General features: G+C 36.9%; 1 protein-coding gene across 11 annotated transcripts in view; it reads left to right on the top strand.

Annotated features, from left to right (window-relative positions):
- The window catches only part of Chd9 (chromodomain helicase DNA binding protein 9), a 208,453-nt gene that overhangs the window by 94,160 nt on the left and 95,819 nt on the right, over nucleotides 1-18,474 (top strand). For 8 of the 11 annotated variants that reach the window (XM_048355606.1, XM_048355609.1, XM_048355607.1 and 5 more), the window contains exon 3: nucleotides 14,086-14,417. In XM_048355606.1, coding sequence (XP_048211563.1) covers nucleotides 14,086-14,417 — 332 coding nt within the window. Of the gene's footprint in view, nucleotides 1-12,399; nucleotides 13,020-13,053; nucleotides 13,381-14,085; nucleotides 14,418-18,474 lie in introns of those variants that run through there. The other 3 variants (XM_048355611.1, XM_048355610.1, XM_048355612.1) reach the window with 2 other exon arrangements.

The raw sequence follows: 18,474 nt of genomic DNA, 5'->3' as shown, positions 1-18,474 counted from the left end.
TAGCATGTTTTCAAGCTTCATTACATGTTGTAACATGGAATGGTATTTTGTTTGACTGACATACAATTCTATTGTATGGAGGTGTATATATGTATGTATGTGTATACACATGTGTGTATATATGTATGAGTATGTATATATGTGTATATACATATATATGTGCTTTACATGTTGACAAGATAAATATCTTTCCTTCTTAGTGGTTATGAGTGCTATGTGTAAGACTCCTAAAGACATTTTGATGTCTCTTGGGTAATATACCTATGACTAGAATTACTGGGTCATAATGATAATTCTATTTAACCTTCTGTGTGCCTTCTACTGCATGCCAGCATTTCACCATTCTTGCCCACCATTTTTGTTTTTTGATCCTCCTGGGGCTTGAACTCAGGGTCTTGTGTGCTGTCTCTGGGCTTGTTTTGCTCAAGGCTTGTGCTCTACCACTTGAGCTGCAGCTCTACTTCTGGTTTTTTTGTGGGTGTTTTTTTTTTGTTGTTGTTGTTTTTGTTTTTTGTTTTGGTGATTAATTGGAGGTACAAGTCTCACAGACCTTCCTGCCTGAGCTGACATTGAACCTTGATCCTCAGATCTCAGCCTCCTGAATAGCTAGGACTACAGGCATGATGCAATAGCACCTGGCCAACACTTGTTTTTACATACCTTCTTTATTGTACCTATCTTAGGAGTTGCAATATTGTAGCTTCATTTTCATTTTCCCTGGTAGGTAATGATGCCAAGAATCTCTCATGGGCTTGGTAGCCAGGTGTATCTTCACTTTTGGTGATATCTTTTTATTTATTTATTTATTTTGGTGCTAGGGACCAAACCCTGAGCCTTATGTATGCTAAACAAGTGTTCTACCCTAGAGTTAAATCTCCAGTCCTCTTTTATCCATTTTTAAATTGCATTGTCTTTTTATAACTGAATTACAGGAATTCTTTTTTCTTTCTTGTCAATTGTGGGACTTGAACTTAGGGCCTAGGTGCTGTCCCTGAGCTCTTTTGATTACCACTTTGAGCTACAGCTCCACGTCTGGTTCTCTGGCAATTAATTGGAGATAAGAGTCTCAGGGACTTTCCTGCCTAGGCTGACTTTGAACCATGACCCTCAGATCTAGCTTCCTGAGTAGCTAGGATTACAGGTGTGAACCAGTGGCATCTGGCCGTATTCTTTTTTTTTTTTTTGGCCTGTCCTGGGGCTTGCACTCAGGGCCTGAACACTGTCCCTGGCTTCTTTTTGCTCAAGGCTAGCACTCTACCTCTTGAGCCATAGCTCCACTTCTGGCTTTTTCTGTTTATGTGGTACTGAGAAATTGAACCCAGGGCTTCATGCATGCAAGGTGAGCACTATACCACTAAGCCATATTCTCCGCCCCTGGCAGTATTCTTTTGTTTGTTTGTTTTTTTGCCAGTCCTGGCCTTGGACTCAGGGCCTGAGCACTGTCCCTGGCTTCTTTTTGCTCAAGGCTAGCACTCTGTGACTTGAGCCACAGCACCACTTCTGGCCATTTTCTATATATGTGGCACTGGGGAATCAAACCCTGGGCTTCATGTATACAAGGCAAGCACTCTTGCCACTAGGCTATATTCCCAGCCCCCTGGCAGTATTCTTTATACATTCTAGATATGACATATCTAGATAATTGCTTTGTGATTGTTTTCCTTTTTTGTTGTTATTGGAGCTTGAACTCTGTGGCTAGGCACTGTCCCTGATCTCTTTTGTTCAATGCTTAGCATTCTATCACTTGCCATAGCTCCACTTCTGGTTTTGTACTTTTTTTTTTTTTTTTTTTTTGGAGATAAGAGTTTCATAGGGACTTTTCTGTTTGGTGTGCCTTTGAACTGGGATTCTCAGATCTCATCCTCCTGAGTAGCTAGGATTACAGGCATGAGCCATCAGCACAGAACTAGATTAGCTATTATTTTTGTTGAAGATATTTTTCTGTGTTAGATAATTTGGTTCCTATTTTGTTCTGTTTTTGTTCAAGAATTTCAGTACATTATTTGTACCAGTATTTGCTTTGTTTATTAATTTGGTTTTAATATAGTGTTCTGAATGATTATGGTAAACCAATGCTAAAATAGTGAAATATTTTGATAGCCCTTTGTCAGAGGCATTAATGCATTCATTGACTAATTTTTTCCACCTCTTATGGGATGGTAGGTGATAATACTTCTCTCTAGTATCTAATACTTAGAGGTGATAAATATTTATATCTAATGTTTGTTTTTTGAATGTATTACAAGGATATACTTGAATGTTGTATTTATTATATTAACCTTATAAAAATATTCTTCTGTATCCTAAATGTGCCATATTCAATTGTGGTTCCCCCTCATCCTATCTCCATGTAGAACAGGTTACCACAGAACCAACAAACTTCTAGCCCACCTTTGTCCTCAGACGTATTAGTCTTAGAGCCTCCTGGGATGACCTGATGGACGAATTGCTAATTTCTTATTATAGCCATTTACAATATTGCTTTCTGTCTGGAGTAGTGGAGATAGATAGGCAATAATGTAATTTCTTATTCAAGTTACAAAATTATTTTGTACTGTCAAGGAAACAATGACTTAAGTGCTTATAATTTTGCCAATCCAGTTCATTCAGTTTCATTTTCTGTTTCTCTAGTATACTGAAGCTCTTACAGTTAGTTTTGAGTCTGTGATTATTGTTTTGTTTTCTCATAGATTAATAAGCACATCATATACAGTCTCATTTCTCTAATGAGAAAGTCAGATTTTTTTGTGGACAGCATTCAGTCGTATATTCTTTGTTAACCAGAGTGTTGTTCTATTTCTGCGCAGTAAGTTGTTAGCAAATAAATACTTTCTCATTTGGATGTTGTCACTTATGGTAACTTAATGAATTACAGAAACTAGGTAGTATAATTTAATTTTAATTTGAGTGAAATAATTAAAACTAATAAGTGTTATAAATAGGTTAGTGAGAGTAAAATTGATCTTGATACATACACATGTACTTTAAGTATTTGAGAAATCACTTTTTATTGAGGCACAATTTTATTGATGCAAAACAAAATGTACTTAAAAATGTAATTTGGTGAGTTTTGACAAGTAAATGTACCTTTGTAGTCATTGCCACCATCAAGTTATAAAAACATGTAGCTTCAGGTTCCCTGGCATCCCTTTGTAAGCAATTTTTTCCTCATCTCCAGCAATCACTGATTTACTTGATGTCATGATAGATTAGTTTTGCTTATTTTTAATTAATTACTTTTTTTCCCCTGGCTCTGGTGTTTGAACTCCAGGCTTCTCTCTTGCTTGGCTTGCTTGCTTGCCTGGCAAGGTACCCTTGGAGCCACACCTAGCTGAGCTAGTTTTAGATCCCATATGTATTTCATATGTATGTACTTTCTCGTATTTGTTCCATTGAGCATATCTTTTTAGATTTACTCATGTCATTTCATGTACCAGTGGTTCATTTCTATTTTCCTGATGGATAACGATGTTGTACATCTTTTCATGGTCTTACTGTTCCTTTAAAATAAGGAAGAAAGGTTGAAGTGAGAGGTGGAAATGTGCCAATTAGGGATTAAGGAGATCTAGCCACATGTTACATTAAATTTTTAAAATAAATTTATTTTTTTATTATTTTAACTGGTTGTACAAAGGGGTTTCAATTCAGCATGTCAGTTTATTTCATGGACTCTTGAAAGTATGAATGAGAGTATAGCATCCAGAAATCTGGAAACAGACCTGTTTAAACATTTACAGTCATAAGACAGGACTTCAGAGACTTATTTGGGATTACGGGAAAGAGTATCAAGACAAAAACCTAGATTTGGAGGTTATGTTGTTTATGTTTATTATGTTGTTTATATTATGCTAAGATTGAATCCAAAAGCTTTGAACAAGTTAGGAAGGCACTGTATCATTGAGATTCATCCCCAGCCCTTGGTTTTGTTTCAGGCAGTATTTTGCTCTGTATCTCAGGTTGGTCTCAAACTGGTCATCTTTTTGCCTGAATAGACAGCAAGCAGACCACATTTTGGAGAAAGGGTAATGTTGTGTCACTTTTGTGTTATTATAACAAAACCCCTGATACTAAGTAATTTACAAACGGTAGTGGCTTATATGGGTCACAGGTTCTGGAGACTGTTCTAGGACAGGGTACTGATAGCTGTTTGGCATCTGATTAGGGATGCATGTTGTGATCCATCATAACATGGCAGAGTGAGATCGAGCAAGCATGTCAGAGAGACGATGGTTTGGGTTGTTTTGCTTTTTGTTTTTGTCAGTTGTGGGGCTTGAACTCTCAGCCTAGGTACTGCTCCTGAGCTCTTCAGCTCATGTGTGTAAGCATTCTACCACCTGAGCCACATGCCACTTCCAGTTTTCTGGTGGCTAATTGGAGATAAGAGTCTCATGGACTTTTCTGCCTGGACTAGCTTTGAACCTCCTGCTGGCTTTGAACTGAGATCCTCAGATCTCAACATCCTAAGTATCTAGGATTACAGCCATGAGCCACCAGTGCCAGGAGAGTTTCTTCTTTTAAGTTGTTATACCATATTTTTATTTTTATTTTATTTTTATAATAAAACTAATCCTATGAGAACCTTTGCATCCATGAATGGATTCATCCTTCATAATTCCTTCATCTTCCAAATGCCTGACTTCTCAAATGTCATTAGTATATAGCTCTGGGATTAATTTTCTACCACATGAAATTTGGGTGACATATTTAACCTATGGCAAGAACTCTAGACAAGTAGAACAGTAACATTTTCAGTAGAATATATCTAAAAACTTGAATAGTTCAGTTACTCCTGGAATAAAAAGTCAAACATATCTGTGGCTCACGTGACACAGCCTTAGCCTAAAACAACACCACCAACAAAAAAGCTCAGGGATAGTGCCTAGGCCTTGAGTTCAAGTCCCAGGACTGGTACCAAAAGTGAAAAGTAAACAAGTATTTGAGAATAGGAGATTAAACTTGAAAGAGATCATGATGACTATGTTATTCAGAAGCAAATGAATACAAGATTTAAACATTCTCCAAGGATAACCACCATTCATAGAAAAGTTTTGCATATTTGAACCTTAGCATGTGTTTATATTAGTTGTATACCCAGAAATAGAGTATTTCTTTCTTTTTTTTTTTTTTTTTTTTGCCAGTCATGGGGCTTGAACTCAGGGCGGGGGCACTGTCCCTGAGCTTTTCCACAAGGCCAGTGCTCTGCCACTTGATCTGCAGCACTGCTTCCTGCTTTTTCTGTTTAAGTACTCTACTACTGAGCCATGTTCCCAGGCCCCAGAAGTAGGTTAGTTTAGTCTTAAGTGTGTGTTGTATTTATTTTCTAATTCTGTATAGTAAATTATCACATGTTAGCTTAATGCTTCAAGATAGCACACATTTATTGTTTCAGACTTTTCTTGATTTAAATGTCTGGTTACAGCTTAGGTTTTCTTCTCAACTTTCATAGGTTTGATGCCAGTGTTAACTGAGATTGCATCTCATCTGAGTCTTAGGTTATTCTTTTCCACCCAGAATTTGTTGACAATGCTTATTTCCTTGCATCTGTAGAATGTATAGCAGCTTATTTCTTGTTTTAGTTATTAAAAAAGTATATATGAGCTTACAGCTCAGAGAAGCTGAAAGCACTTTCTCTATCAGTTACTTTTTACTGTGTCCCCAGTGGAAATCTAGAGCACATTATACCACAGACAAGAAATTGAATTGATACAGTCCATCAGTTTTAAATTTCCTTAGTTTGTGTTTGTACTTTTTCTGCCAGCCCTGGGGCTTGAACTCAGGGCTTGGGCACAGTCTTTGAGCTTCTTTTGCTCAAGGCTAGCACTCTACCACTTGAGCCGCTTCCAGCCATTTCTGTTTTTGTGGCACTAAGGAACCAAACCAGGACTTCATGCATGCTGGGCAAGCACTCTACCACTAAGCCACTCCTTGCCCCCTTGTATTCTTTTTAAAAATTGAAATCAGGGCTCATGGATTTTTCATTGTCCTTCCATTTTCCTTTTCTTTCTTTCATCCTGTTCTGGGGCTTAAACTCAGGGCCTGGGCACTGTCCCTGAGCTGCTTTGCTCAATGCTAGCACTCTCCCATTTGAGCCACAGCTCCACTTTTGGCTTTTTTTTTTTCTTGGTAGCTAATTGAAGATAAAAGTCTTTAGAATTTTCCTGCCTGGGCTAGCTTTGAACCTCAGTCTCCTCAGATCTCAGCCTTCTGAGTAGCCAGAATTACAGGTGAAAATCACCTGTGCCTGGCTAGGGCTCATGTATTTCTATGGAATTTTATCACCTTTAGGTTTATGTATTTATCATCTTTGAGTTTTATTGTAGTCAAGATGTAGCCTAATTTGCTTCATTATTAAGGTTCCTGGTGTTATGCTATAATAGCTGTAACCTCCTACGCTACTCTCCTACCCTGACTGAGTTTTGACAACCACTAATCTGTTACTCTTACAATCTTGTAATTTTAAGAATGTTTATAGCCAGGTTCCTCTGGCATATACCTATAATCCTTACTTCTTGGGAGGCTGAGATCTGAGGATCACATTTTAAAGTCATCCCAGGAAAGAAAGTCTGTGAGATTCTTATAGTAAGATCTGGAAGGTTGAGAATCAAAGTCAGCCTGTGCAAGAATATCTGGGGTCCTGAATTTGTTTGTGCAGGTTCTGGGACTTGAACTCAGGGCCTGGGTGCTGTCTTTGAGCTTTTTTTTTCCCCCCCTCAAGACTAGCACTCTACCCACTTAGCCACATCTCCATTTCTAGCTGTTAGCAGGCTTCCAACCGTGATCCTTAGATCTCATCAGTGTCCTGAGTAGCTAGGATTACAGAGAGCCACTGGAGAGTGCCCAGCTTTTATAGGAGTTGGTGATGGAGGTAGGGGAGGGAGACAAGACCTCACTTCAAACAGGCTTTGAACTCAATCCTCCTATCTCTCTATCAAAGTGTGTGCCATAATACCATCTATACAGCTTCCCTCCATATTTGTTTAATATTCTGGTATTTTTATCTGAACTGCCATTAATGCATGTACCACTTATTTAACATTGTGTGTGTACATGCATGCCCATTTATAGATTGAATCTTGTAAGGTTTTCATTTTGCCATCAGCCTTTTTTTTGTATATTAAAAATTGAGAATGGGGCTAATTTAAGAATTAGTTATGGAGTTGCTAAAGAGATATTAAGCTGAGATGAAACAGTAGTAAGGAGCCAGGAGATACACCAGATGGCACCAGTTCACAAATTTAAACTGGGACTATTTATCTAGAGAGGTTTAGGCAAGCTGATAGAAAGGATCTATCTGATAGATAAATTTTGGAAGGGTTCAGTTGGCATGCTTACATTTTCTCTTTTTATTCTGAGAAACATCATGGTTCCACCAGTTCAGACCTACCATTGGAGTTGTATTTATTATTTTTTGAACATAGTATCGAAGTAAGTATAGTAATGCTTAAAGAAGCATAGCTTTTTGTAACTCAACATATTTAACTTTATCAGAAGGTAGTGAAATTAGTCTTATTATTTGATGTTTTAGAAATGTATTTTTGGATCCTGAGGAATCATTGAAAAGTGATACAAACTACTCTAATAATATGATAAATTATAGTTGACATGTTCAGGTCATTATAGAAACAAGGTTCACACATTACATTTGGGCTTATAGGTCTTATAAATTTTTCTTCCTTTTTTCCTTTTAAATCCTGCTATTAATATGAGTCTTAAAACGTCATTCATTTATTTATTTACTGCCAGTCCTGGGGCTTGGACTCAGGGCCTGAGCACTGTACCTGGCTTCTTTTTTGCTCAAGGCTAGCACTCTGCCACTTGAGCCACAGTGCCACTTCTGGCCATTTTCTATATACGTGGTGCTGGGGAATCGAACCCAGGGCTTCATGTATATGAGGCAAGCACTCTTGCCACTAGGCCATATTCCCAGCCTTAAAAATATCTTTTAATCTATGGTTCTTTCTTTGTTTCTAATAATTTTCTTGAGGAAGATATTGAATCATTTGTCCTGTACAGTTTCCCACATTCTGAACTTTGTTAATTATATCATTTTGCTGACTGAATAAACATGTCCTTTTATCCTGTTTCTTATAAACTAGGTGATAATGTTTTATGTTTTCAAAAAGAACATTTTAGACTATTTGGATATCTATTTGGAACATCTAATCTGGATTGAATGTTGATTAATTTATAGACTGTACTTAAAAGGTATTAAGTAGTATACCTATGGAAAATCAAGATTCTAATACTTAGCTAGGGCCAGGGGCTTCACACCTGTACTCCTAGATTCTTTCCTATCTTTTTTTTTTTTTTTTTTTTTTTTTTTGCCAGCCCTGGGGCTTGACCTTAGGGCCCAAGCACTGTCCCTGGCTTCTTTTTGCTCAAGGCTAGCACTCTACCACTTGAGCCACAGTGCTGCTTCTGGCTTTTTTTTATGTATGTGGTGCTGAGGAATTGAACCCAGGGCTTAATGTGAGGTGAGCGCTCTACCACTAGGCCATATTCCCAGCCTAATCTAGATTCTTGAGAGGCAGAGATTGGGAAAATCGAGGGAGCCTAGGCAGAAATGTTCCAGAGACCCCATCTCAATAAGTAGCTGGGTAAGGCTGCAGTCAGTCATCTTCACTTCACTTCACTTCACTTCACTTCACTTCACTTCACTTCACTTCACTTCACTGCTAAAATCAGGAGGATGGTGATTCAGGCTGTCTGGACAAAAAAGACACCCTGTCTCCAAAATAACCAGAGCAAAAAGGGGCCAGAGGTCTGGCTCAAGTGGTAGAGCACATGGCTAGCATGCAACTCCAGCTCAAACCCTCTACCAAGAAAAAACCAAAAGATTATAATACTTAAAAGAAAAGCTATTGTTTATTTATTTTTGCCAGTCCTGGGGCTTGAACTCTGGGCCTGGGTGCTGTCCCTGAGCCTCTCTGTGCTCAAGGCTAGTGCTTTACCACTTGAGCCTCAGCACTTGAGTAGTTCATTGGATATAAGAGTCTCACAGACTTTTCTGCCCAGGCTGGCTTTGAACCATGATCCTGTGATCTCAGTCCTCTGAGCAGCTAGAATTACAGGTGTGAGCCACCAGTGCCTGCCACTGTTCTTAGCTAACATAAAAACTGGAGTATTAACTTATTCAGGTTTGGTAAGTGTGGCAACTCACACATGTGAAGATAGTGAAGTGCAACAATCACTTCAGGCAAAAACTAAAAACTAAGGGCAAAACTAAAAAAAAAAGAAGTTGACCTAATTTGCTCCTAGTTCATTTTATTTCACCCCACCCCCTAACCCCCGTCTTCCAAAGCAAGTCTTCATGGGCTGGGAATATGGCCTAGTGGCAAGAGGGCTTGCTTGTATACATGAAGCTCTGGGTTCAATTTCTCAACACCACATATACAGAAAATGGCCAGAATTGGCACTGTGTTTCAAGTAGCAGAGTATGCTGGGAATATGGCCTAGCGGCAAGAGTGCTTTCCTTGTATACATGAAGCCCTGGGTTCGATTTCCCAGCACCACATATAGAAAACGGCCAGAAGTGACGCTATGGCTCAAGTGGCAAAAAGAAGCCAGGGACAGTGCTCAGGCCCTGAGTCCAAGCCCCAGGACTGACCCCCACCCCAAAGAAAAGCAAGCCTTCATTATCAGTTGGGAAAAAAATTTATTAAACAAAAAATTTAAAAATCATTAATGTTTTACACACATTACCAAAATTATACAGCTGGTTTGTTGTAGCTAGCTGATTTCATATGAATATCGAAGTAAAGGCCTTCTTTCTGTTTTTCAAACATGGAAATTTAAAAGTAGTATACATGCTCAGTAGATACTGTTTAGGATAACTGAAATGGCTAGTGAATTATCTTTTGAGAAATAAAGTGTGTGTGTGTGTGTGTCTGTTTGTGTCTGTGTGTCTCCCCTGAAGCTTGAAGTCATCCTGAGGCTGTAACTGAGCTGTTTTGCTCAAGGCTAGTGCTCTTACTGGTTGAGCTTTAGCTCCACTTCCAGCAATTTTGGTGATTAATTGGAGTTTCATGGCTGGCTTCTTGCCTGCAATCCTCAGAACTCAGCCTTCTGAGTATCTAGGATTATAGGCTTGAGCTACTGGTGTCTGGCTTTTGTTATATTATATTGTAGGAAATTTCTTCCCCCCTCTATAGTCCTCAGGATTAAACCCAACCTCAGAGCCTTGCATGGGCAGGAGCTCTACCGTGGAGTTACAGTCTTAGCCCCCAAGCTTGTTTATGTCTGTTCTATTTTATATTTCATGGAGTCTCTCAGGCTTGAAAACCTGGGAGTCCCCTCAAATTTTTGAAACCATTTTTGAAGCCATTATACATATGTTTTTGGTTTTGTTTTTTCAAATTTTTAATATCAAACTGATGTACAGAGAGGTTACAGTTCTATACATTAGGCATTGGATACATTTCTTATACTGTTTGTTACCTTGTCCCTCAACCCCCCCTCCCCCTTTCCCTTTCCCCCCATGAGGTGTTCAGTTCACTTACACCAAACAGTTTTGCAAGTATTGCTTTTGTAGTTGTTTGTCTTTTTTTTACCCTGTGTCTCTCAATTTTGGTATTCCCTTTATACATGTTTTTGAACATTACTTTTCAGTGCTTTATTTTTTGAGGAATTATATCTGCCTAGTATGAGAAATCTTTTACTTCTTTGTACTATTTTTTTTTTTTTTTTTTTTGGCCAGTCCTGGGCCTTGGACTCAGGGCCTGAGCACTGTCCCTGGCTTCTTCCCGCTCAAGGCTAGCACTCTGCCACTTGAGCCACAGCGCCGCTTCTGGCCGTTTTCTGTATATGTGGTGCTGGGGAATCGAACCTAGGGCCTCGTGTATCCGAGGCAGGCACTCTTGCCACTAGGCTATATCCCCAGCCCCTCTTTGTACTATTTTTAAAACATTACTCTTAGTAGGGGAACTCTACTCTTTAAGAGATGTATAGTAGCCATGTGAGCCTTCTCTCCTATTCCTTAAAATGTGTGAGGCACATTCATAAGGTTATATACCATATCCTTTTCCATTTTGCTTTGTTTCAATTTTTAGTTGCTAGTCTGGACCTAGTAACATCATAGCTTGCTATTAGAGTATGACCTTTGATTTGAGAATGCATTAATAATATAAATTTTTTTTTTTTGCCAGACCTGGGCTTGAACTCAGGGCCTGAGCACTGTCCCTGGCTTCTTTTTGCTCAAGGCTAGCACTTCACCACTTGAGCCACAGCGCCACTTCTGGCCATTTTCTATATATGTGGTGCTGGGGAATCGAACCCAGGGCTTCATGTATACAAGGCAAGCACTCTTGCCACTAGGCCATATTCCCAGCCCCTAATAATATAAATTCTTGAGTTTGCCCAATACTGAACCTATAGTATGTAAAGATTTCCATATAGTTCTCATCGTTGCTCTTAATATGATACATTGTGATTTGCAATGGTTTCTTCTTATTATTTTTTATATTTATACATGAGTCAAAGACTGCCCAGTTTGGCTTTGAACAGAGATCCTCAGATCTGTCTCCTAAATAGCTAGGATTACAGAGGTGAGCACCTTGCCTAGCTATTATCATTACCATTACCTACTTATTCAGTATTAAATTAGTTAATACATTTAAAATGTATTAGAATTTAGAATAATGTCTGACATTTGGAAGTACTAATTATATTATCTTATTAATGTTACAATATTCCTTTAGTGTTGTTTTTTTTAAATCAGTACCATCTCTTTCTTGTCATTAGTGGCCTTTTGCCTTTAATATCTCAGATTGATTTTTCTAGACTACTGCTCACATGGTATTATTCTATTTGACCTTTGGTGCCCAAAAGGAAAACCAAAAGAACAGTGAGCTTTGATAATGTTATCAGAGTAGCATGTGACAGTTGGAAAAAAATAGCATTAACGAAAAAGATAAGCATGATTTTTGATGCAGCTAAATTTTGCTTCAGCTAACTAAAGGAAAGCATTGCTTACTAAAATAATTTCAATTTAAAAAGTAGAAATAAAAGTTGTAGCAGTAGTCAAATTGACTGGATAGCTATTTGTTTCTAGTAAAAACAAAAAGAGAAAAACCTCCTTTTTATCTGAAAAACTTATCAGTTAAGACTACGAAGTGTAAAAGTAAGAAAGATTTTTGAGTTTTTTATGTTATGAAAATAAATGTATTCATTCAAATAAACAAAAGGAAAAGTTTCATTTCTGTTTTTTTCTCATTTTTTTTCTATTTTTGAAGTAACACTTAGCTTTTTGTTATGGGAATCATAAGAGACTATCCAGTTTCATAGAGGCTCACTGTTTTAATTGTTCATTTGAAGTTCTATTCATCAGCTAATTCAGCATTTTAAATATTTTATATTCTGTTTGGTGGAGAAGCATTTTTCTTCAGTAATTATTACATTGGATTTTCTTTATAGTAGTGACAGCCACATGGAAGTCATTTTTATCAGTGTTTGTTTCCAGATGATTTTCTAAAATTGGATTTTTATGCATATTTTTGAAAAACTTTATACAGAAAATGGCAAAGTGAGAGTTAATGTGTTACATGAAGGGAAGAACAGTCCATTGGGGGTTAAATTGCAGAGTCTAATGGAATAATAACTGGTAGCACCATCTGCTGGCCTACTTCCGCAGAAGGAGTCAGTATTTTTAACGACATCTCTAATATTCATGCTGATGCATTTTGATGCTTTGTGCATTCATTTCTTTCTGTGCTTTGTTGGAATCTGGCTATCTGCTTACAGCTATTGAGGAAACTCGGCTTTTTAGGAGCATTTACAGCCTTTATCATACCTAAACAGGATGAACAGTAGATATAAACTTGCCAAGGCAGGAATGTGTTGATAAATCAAAATGTGTATTTGTGGAGGGTTGTGCATCTCTTGGTTGCAGCTTGCAAAATAGGCCATTTAGGAATCTTCTTTCAATGCTTTTTTCTTGAGCACTGCCTGGGGTGGTGAAAAAGCAGAGGGCAAGCCTTTGTCTGACGCCAAAAATGTCTTCAGTGAAGAGGCCAAGAGGAAGGGTAAGTGAAAGCCTGAATGAGTGGGAGGAGGAGGGGTTCTTTGGGCTAAAAGGCTAATGGGATTGAATAACCTTCCTTATTACTGGCTGCTGCTGCGGGAGTCGTACTGCATCGCCATCTTGAGCTTGTTGCTGTTTTCTGAGTCTTGGTTATTTGTTATAGCCTATAGGCCTTGAGGTGGCATTTTAGCGAGCGATTCTAAGCCCTCCGTCCTTTTCCAGTGCTGCAGCACTGCTATGAAACCTTTAATGAAGCAGGTATAGAAAAGGTATCCAGTGAAGCACACTGGAATCAGCATGAAAATGTGTTTGGAAATTCCTGTTGGTTTTTTTCTTTGCTATAGTCAGAGGCATGTTTACCGGTAAGAACATAACAAAACTGTGATCTAAGTATATGTGGATGAATGTGTGTTTGAAGAGGAAATTTTTTTTAAATGGTCTTGATCTGCTTCCTGTGATATGCTAAAACATTAATGATTGTAATGATATAAAACAAAAAGGTTATTTCTTTTCCAAATTGCTTGAACAAAATAATTGTGATATAGCAAACAAAAAAATTCACATTTAACTCTTTCATAGAAAAACTAAAACTTTGTCTAATTCTAAGTATGAGAATGTCTGTTTACTAACTAGCTATGTTGGTGCATTAAAGAATAGTGATTCTGAGCTCAAATTGCTATTTTAAATTTACTAATTTTAAATTTAGAGTTTTGGAGTGGGGAGGAAACAAAAGACTTATTCCAAAATAATATAATAAAATATAAAACAACTATATTTTCAAGACAAAGTCTGAATCAACTAACCAAGAATGTTATAAATATATAATTGAATTTATATCTTTCTTTAATCTTAATTTTAAACACAGCAATTGAACTGTTTATCTTATATTTAATATTAATTTCTACATAAGGCAAAATGCCTTAAAATGCATTTGTAGTATTCATATTTGCACATGCAATTTTACTTCTTGAAGCTGAATTTTAAATGTGTAGATATTTATTTCAGGTTTTTTTTTTCCAATGTAATTTTGTGGATTCTATAAAAAAAATTTTTTTTTATTTTCCTAGCCTCCATCTTCCAAGAAGACTGATGGTTCTGGGACATATACTAAGTTGCAGAATACCCAGGTGAGGGTCATGTCTGAGAAGAAGCAGAGAAAAAAAGTGGAATCAGAAAGCAAGCAAGAAAAGGCTAATCGTATAATATCAGAGGCCATAGCAAGAGCAAAGGAGCGTGGGGAGCGCAATATTCCACGGGTAATGAGTCCTGAAAACTTTCCTACTGCTTCAGTTGAAGGAAAAGAGGAAAAGAAAGGCAGAAGGATGAAATCTAAACCAAAGGACAAAGACAGCAGAAAAACAAAAACTTGTTCTAAGTTAAAAGAGAAGACAAAAATTGGGTAAGTTGGTTATTAATTAAATTTAAAATTTCTGTTAAGTGCAACTTGTATAAACTATTTTTCATTTGAATATATTTTCTTCAACAGTAGAGTTTTACATAGTTAGATCCCATGTCTACCTTATTTTCTTTTCCAATAAATAGGTAATACTCTTGGATCTCCTAAATTTTTACTGTTCTGTGTATTCAAAATTTAGGACATTAGTATTAAGAAAGAATACGAAGCAGAAAAAGGAAATCTATATTGTTATACTAGTTCCAAATTGACTTTTTTTTACAAGACATGCACTGAAATTCTTCATAAGATTTCTTTACTTTTTAGCCATGTTGTACCCAACCAGGGTATCTAATTGTGTAGGACCATACAATACAGTATTTTCTAAACCCAGCAAATCAACAATTTTGAATAGTTCAACAATAACACTAAGTAGCTCCTGGCATTTACTGATTTACTCCCCATACAGTCTTTGATTTACTTTATGTAATAAAGAGGCCAGGTAAGGATTAATGCTGCAGGAGAATTACAAGGTCAAAGACTTGTTCCACGAGGACACATTAATTCTTTTTGCTTTTTGTTTGTTTGGGGTTTTTTGTTTTTGTTTTTAAAGGATCAAATTCAAGGCCTTGTATATGCTGGTCAAGTTTTCTACCTGAGCCACATTGCTGGTTCAGTCCTATGTGTTTTTGTTTGTTTAACATATTTTCAAAGCATAGAGTTTATTAAGAATTATTTGCTTTATATGTATACTTGTTTTGCATGCCTAAGGCCAACATGTCTGAGTTTAGAATAGTTTAGAATTATTTTTGCAGGATTACTTTGTCACTTGAAGGTCTTTGTGGAATTTTATATAATTATATAAAGCAAATTTTATAATTTTATGTAAAGCTAATCTAAGTTTTCTGTTGCCACAAAAAGCATACAATAAAGGAACCCCCTTGTTAAGACAATTTTAATTTACTCAAGAAAGTATTATCTAATTTAATTATTTAGTTTGCTTCCATTCAATCGAAATCATTACATGGTATGGTCTCTCTTGTTACATTAAACCAAAATAAGTAATACTGTTGTTGATTTTGTACTTTATTTGCAGAAGCTAAAGCAAAATTTGAAAGTTAGATTTCTTCACTTTTTTTTTCATTTTAATTTTGAAATTGTTATTATAAAGGTGATATACAGAATGGTTACATCTTCATAAGTCAGGTAATGAGTATATTTATTTTGGGAAAATGTCCCCTTCATTCTCTCCCAGTTTTTCGTTCCCATTCACATTCATTTTTGAAAGAATTTTGGTGTGAAAGTATTTTTGCAAAATTATATCTAGTTTTAATTTAGGAAACCCATATTAATCTTTTGCTCTATTAAAAGTTAAATGTAGTGAATGTTTTCCAATTTTAACTTGTTTAGAGAAACAGGCAAAGTATGTTATAGTATTTAGGAGGATATTACTTGAACAGTACAAATAAGAAAAATTTGATAAACATCAAAATCATAGTAATAATTACTCTAAATTTGAGTGCAAACTCAAAAGCACCTAATGGCAAACAATAACAGCAGGGAATCTAGTTTTTAAAAAAGACAAAAGGAAAATATAAATTAAGTCAGATAGAATCATAGATATTTCTAAAAATGTAAATTAATATGAATGGGAATAGTAGCATTGCAGTGGAATATTGCCTAATTTTTAAAGTTATATTTTTGTTGAAGTACATTATTTACTTACTTTTTTTTTTTTTTTTTTTTTTTTTCTGTGACAAAGTCTAGGTAGGCAGTGCTGGCTGTTCTCAAATCCAGGATCCTCCTGTCTCAGGCTCCTGGGTACAGGGAATACAGCTACAATAAGTTTTAATATTGCACAGCATTGATCAGTTTAGTGCTTTAAAAAATAAAAGATGTCAGTCTTGAGAAAAAGTGTTTTTACACAGCATTGTACTAGAAATTTTGTTTTGTTTTGTGCTGGTACTTGGAGCTTGAGAGTTCTGGGTGATGCCCCTTAGCTTTTTTTTTGCTTAAGTCTAATGCTCTACATGAGCTACAGCTCCACCTCCAGCTTTTTTGAAGATGAGAGAGCCTCATGAGCTTTCCTTCCTGGAAGGCTCAAATCATAGTTCTCAGATCTCAGCCTCCTGAGAAGCTAAGATTACAGGCTTGAGACACCTGTACACTGCTTGAAAATATATTTTGTTGTTTTTGTTAAATACATGTCAAGATACTGAATAGTTGCTACAAACAAAAATATGAAAGTATAGACTGTTGGGGACAGAGCTTGTGGAGGTGGGTGTTTTGTATATGCTACTGAAGTATTGTACCTCTGAGAAATATCCCCAGCAGTAAGCCTTTTGTTTGAGGAATTTGTAAGCTGTAGGTAAGTAAAATTGGAGGAAAGAAATCTCGATCATTGTCTTTAGCCAAGAACAACCATTATAATGCTGGAGACAAAAAGAGTTACTGTAAGTGAAATTTTTGTGGATTGCAAAATTCCAATGTCAGTCAGTTGAAAAACTTCTTTACTGAGGTAGTAAGGTGTTAGTAACTATTCTGTATCATTTTTAATTTGCTGAGTTCTTTTTCTTTTTTTTCTTTTTTGCCAGTGCTGGGGCTTAAACTCAGGGCCTGAGCACTGTCCCTGGTTTCTTCTTGCTCAAGGCTAACACTCTACCACACTCTGGCCTTTTCTGTTTATGTGGTACTGAGAAATCGAACTCAGGGCTTCATGCATGCAAGGCAAACCCTCTACTGCTAAGCCATATTCCCAGCTTCTGAGGGTTGTTGTTTTTATTTTATTTTGTTTTATTTTATTTTATTTTCCTTGCTAGGGCTTGAATCAGGGCCGGAGCTCTGTCCTTTAGCTTTTTTTCCCACTCAAGGCTAATGCTCCACCACTTAACTCACAGCTTCACTTCCAGCTTTTTGGTGGTTAATTGGATATAGAGGCTCATGGACTTTTCTTCTGAAGCTGACTTCTAGCCACTTTTCTTTGATCTCAGTCTCCTGAGTAGCTCTTATTATAGGCATAAAGCACCAGAGCTCTGGTGAATTTATACCATTCAAAACAATACCTACAATGGCTCAGAAAGTGTTAGTTGTGAGAACCTAAGTAGCACTTAGCTATTTAAGGAAAAAGATAATGCCAGAAGCCAGACAGTGTTTTTTGTTTTTGTTTGGTTTCGTTTGGTCAGTCTTGGGGTTTGATCTCTGGGCCTGGGTGCTGTCCCTTAGCTTCTTTGCTCAAGGCTAGTGCTCTACCACTTTGAGCCATGTCCTACTTCAGGTTTTCTGGTGGTTAGTTGGACATTAGAGTCCCTGCATGATCTGGCTTTGAACTGTGACCCTCAGATCTCAGCCTCCTGAATAGCTAAGATTACAGGTGTGAGCCACCAGCACCTGGCTCCACATACTGTTTTTTTTTGTTGTTGTTGTTTTGTTTTGTTTTGCTTTTTTAATTCAAACTAAGCTTCCTAGATTTTCTTTCTTAGAGCTTTGTTCCTAAATAAGGTCAGTTTAAAACCAAATGGTGGCATGTTGATCCTGCTGCTGATTTGTTGTTGATGGTCTTTATGTGGTGGTGGTGGGGATGGGAACTAGAGCCTTTAAGCAAGCATTCGCAATGGGTCTGGAATTTGAGTGTTTGCCTCTGTCATATAGAAGGGTATCAATTGAAATGGAAATGCCAGAAACAAATGAAGGGTGAATATAGGACTGGAAATCAGCTTTATTAATTTGACATTTTTCATGATCTTCACAGCCAAGTTAGGTTGTTAAAAGCCATTTTCGTGCAGAAGAAATTATTTCAATAGTACTGAATACAAAATAGATGTTTTGTCAATGGAATGAATGACTAGAATCAAGATGATACCAGATAATTGAATTTGATTTGTTAAAATCCTCCTCCTTCTCCTTTTTTTGTTGGTTATAGGGCTTGAACTCAGGGTCTGGTGGTGCTGTCCCTGAGCTTTTTTGTTAAAGGCTAATGCTCTGCCACTTTGAGCTATAGCTCCACTTCTAGTTTTCTAGTGGTTGAGATAAGAGCATCACAGACTTTCCCGCTGGCTTTGAACTG

This window comes from Perognathus longimembris, chromosome 10 (assembly GCF_023159225.1).
Source record: "Perognathus longimembris pacificus isolate PPM17 chromosome 10, ASM2315922v1, whole genome shotgun sequence".
In the NCBI taxonomy this organism is placed as follows: Eukaryota; Metazoa; Chordata; class Mammalia; order Rodentia; family Heteromyidae; genus Perognathus; species Perognathus longimembris.
This window is presented reverse-complemented; position numbering and strand designations above follow the sequence as displayed.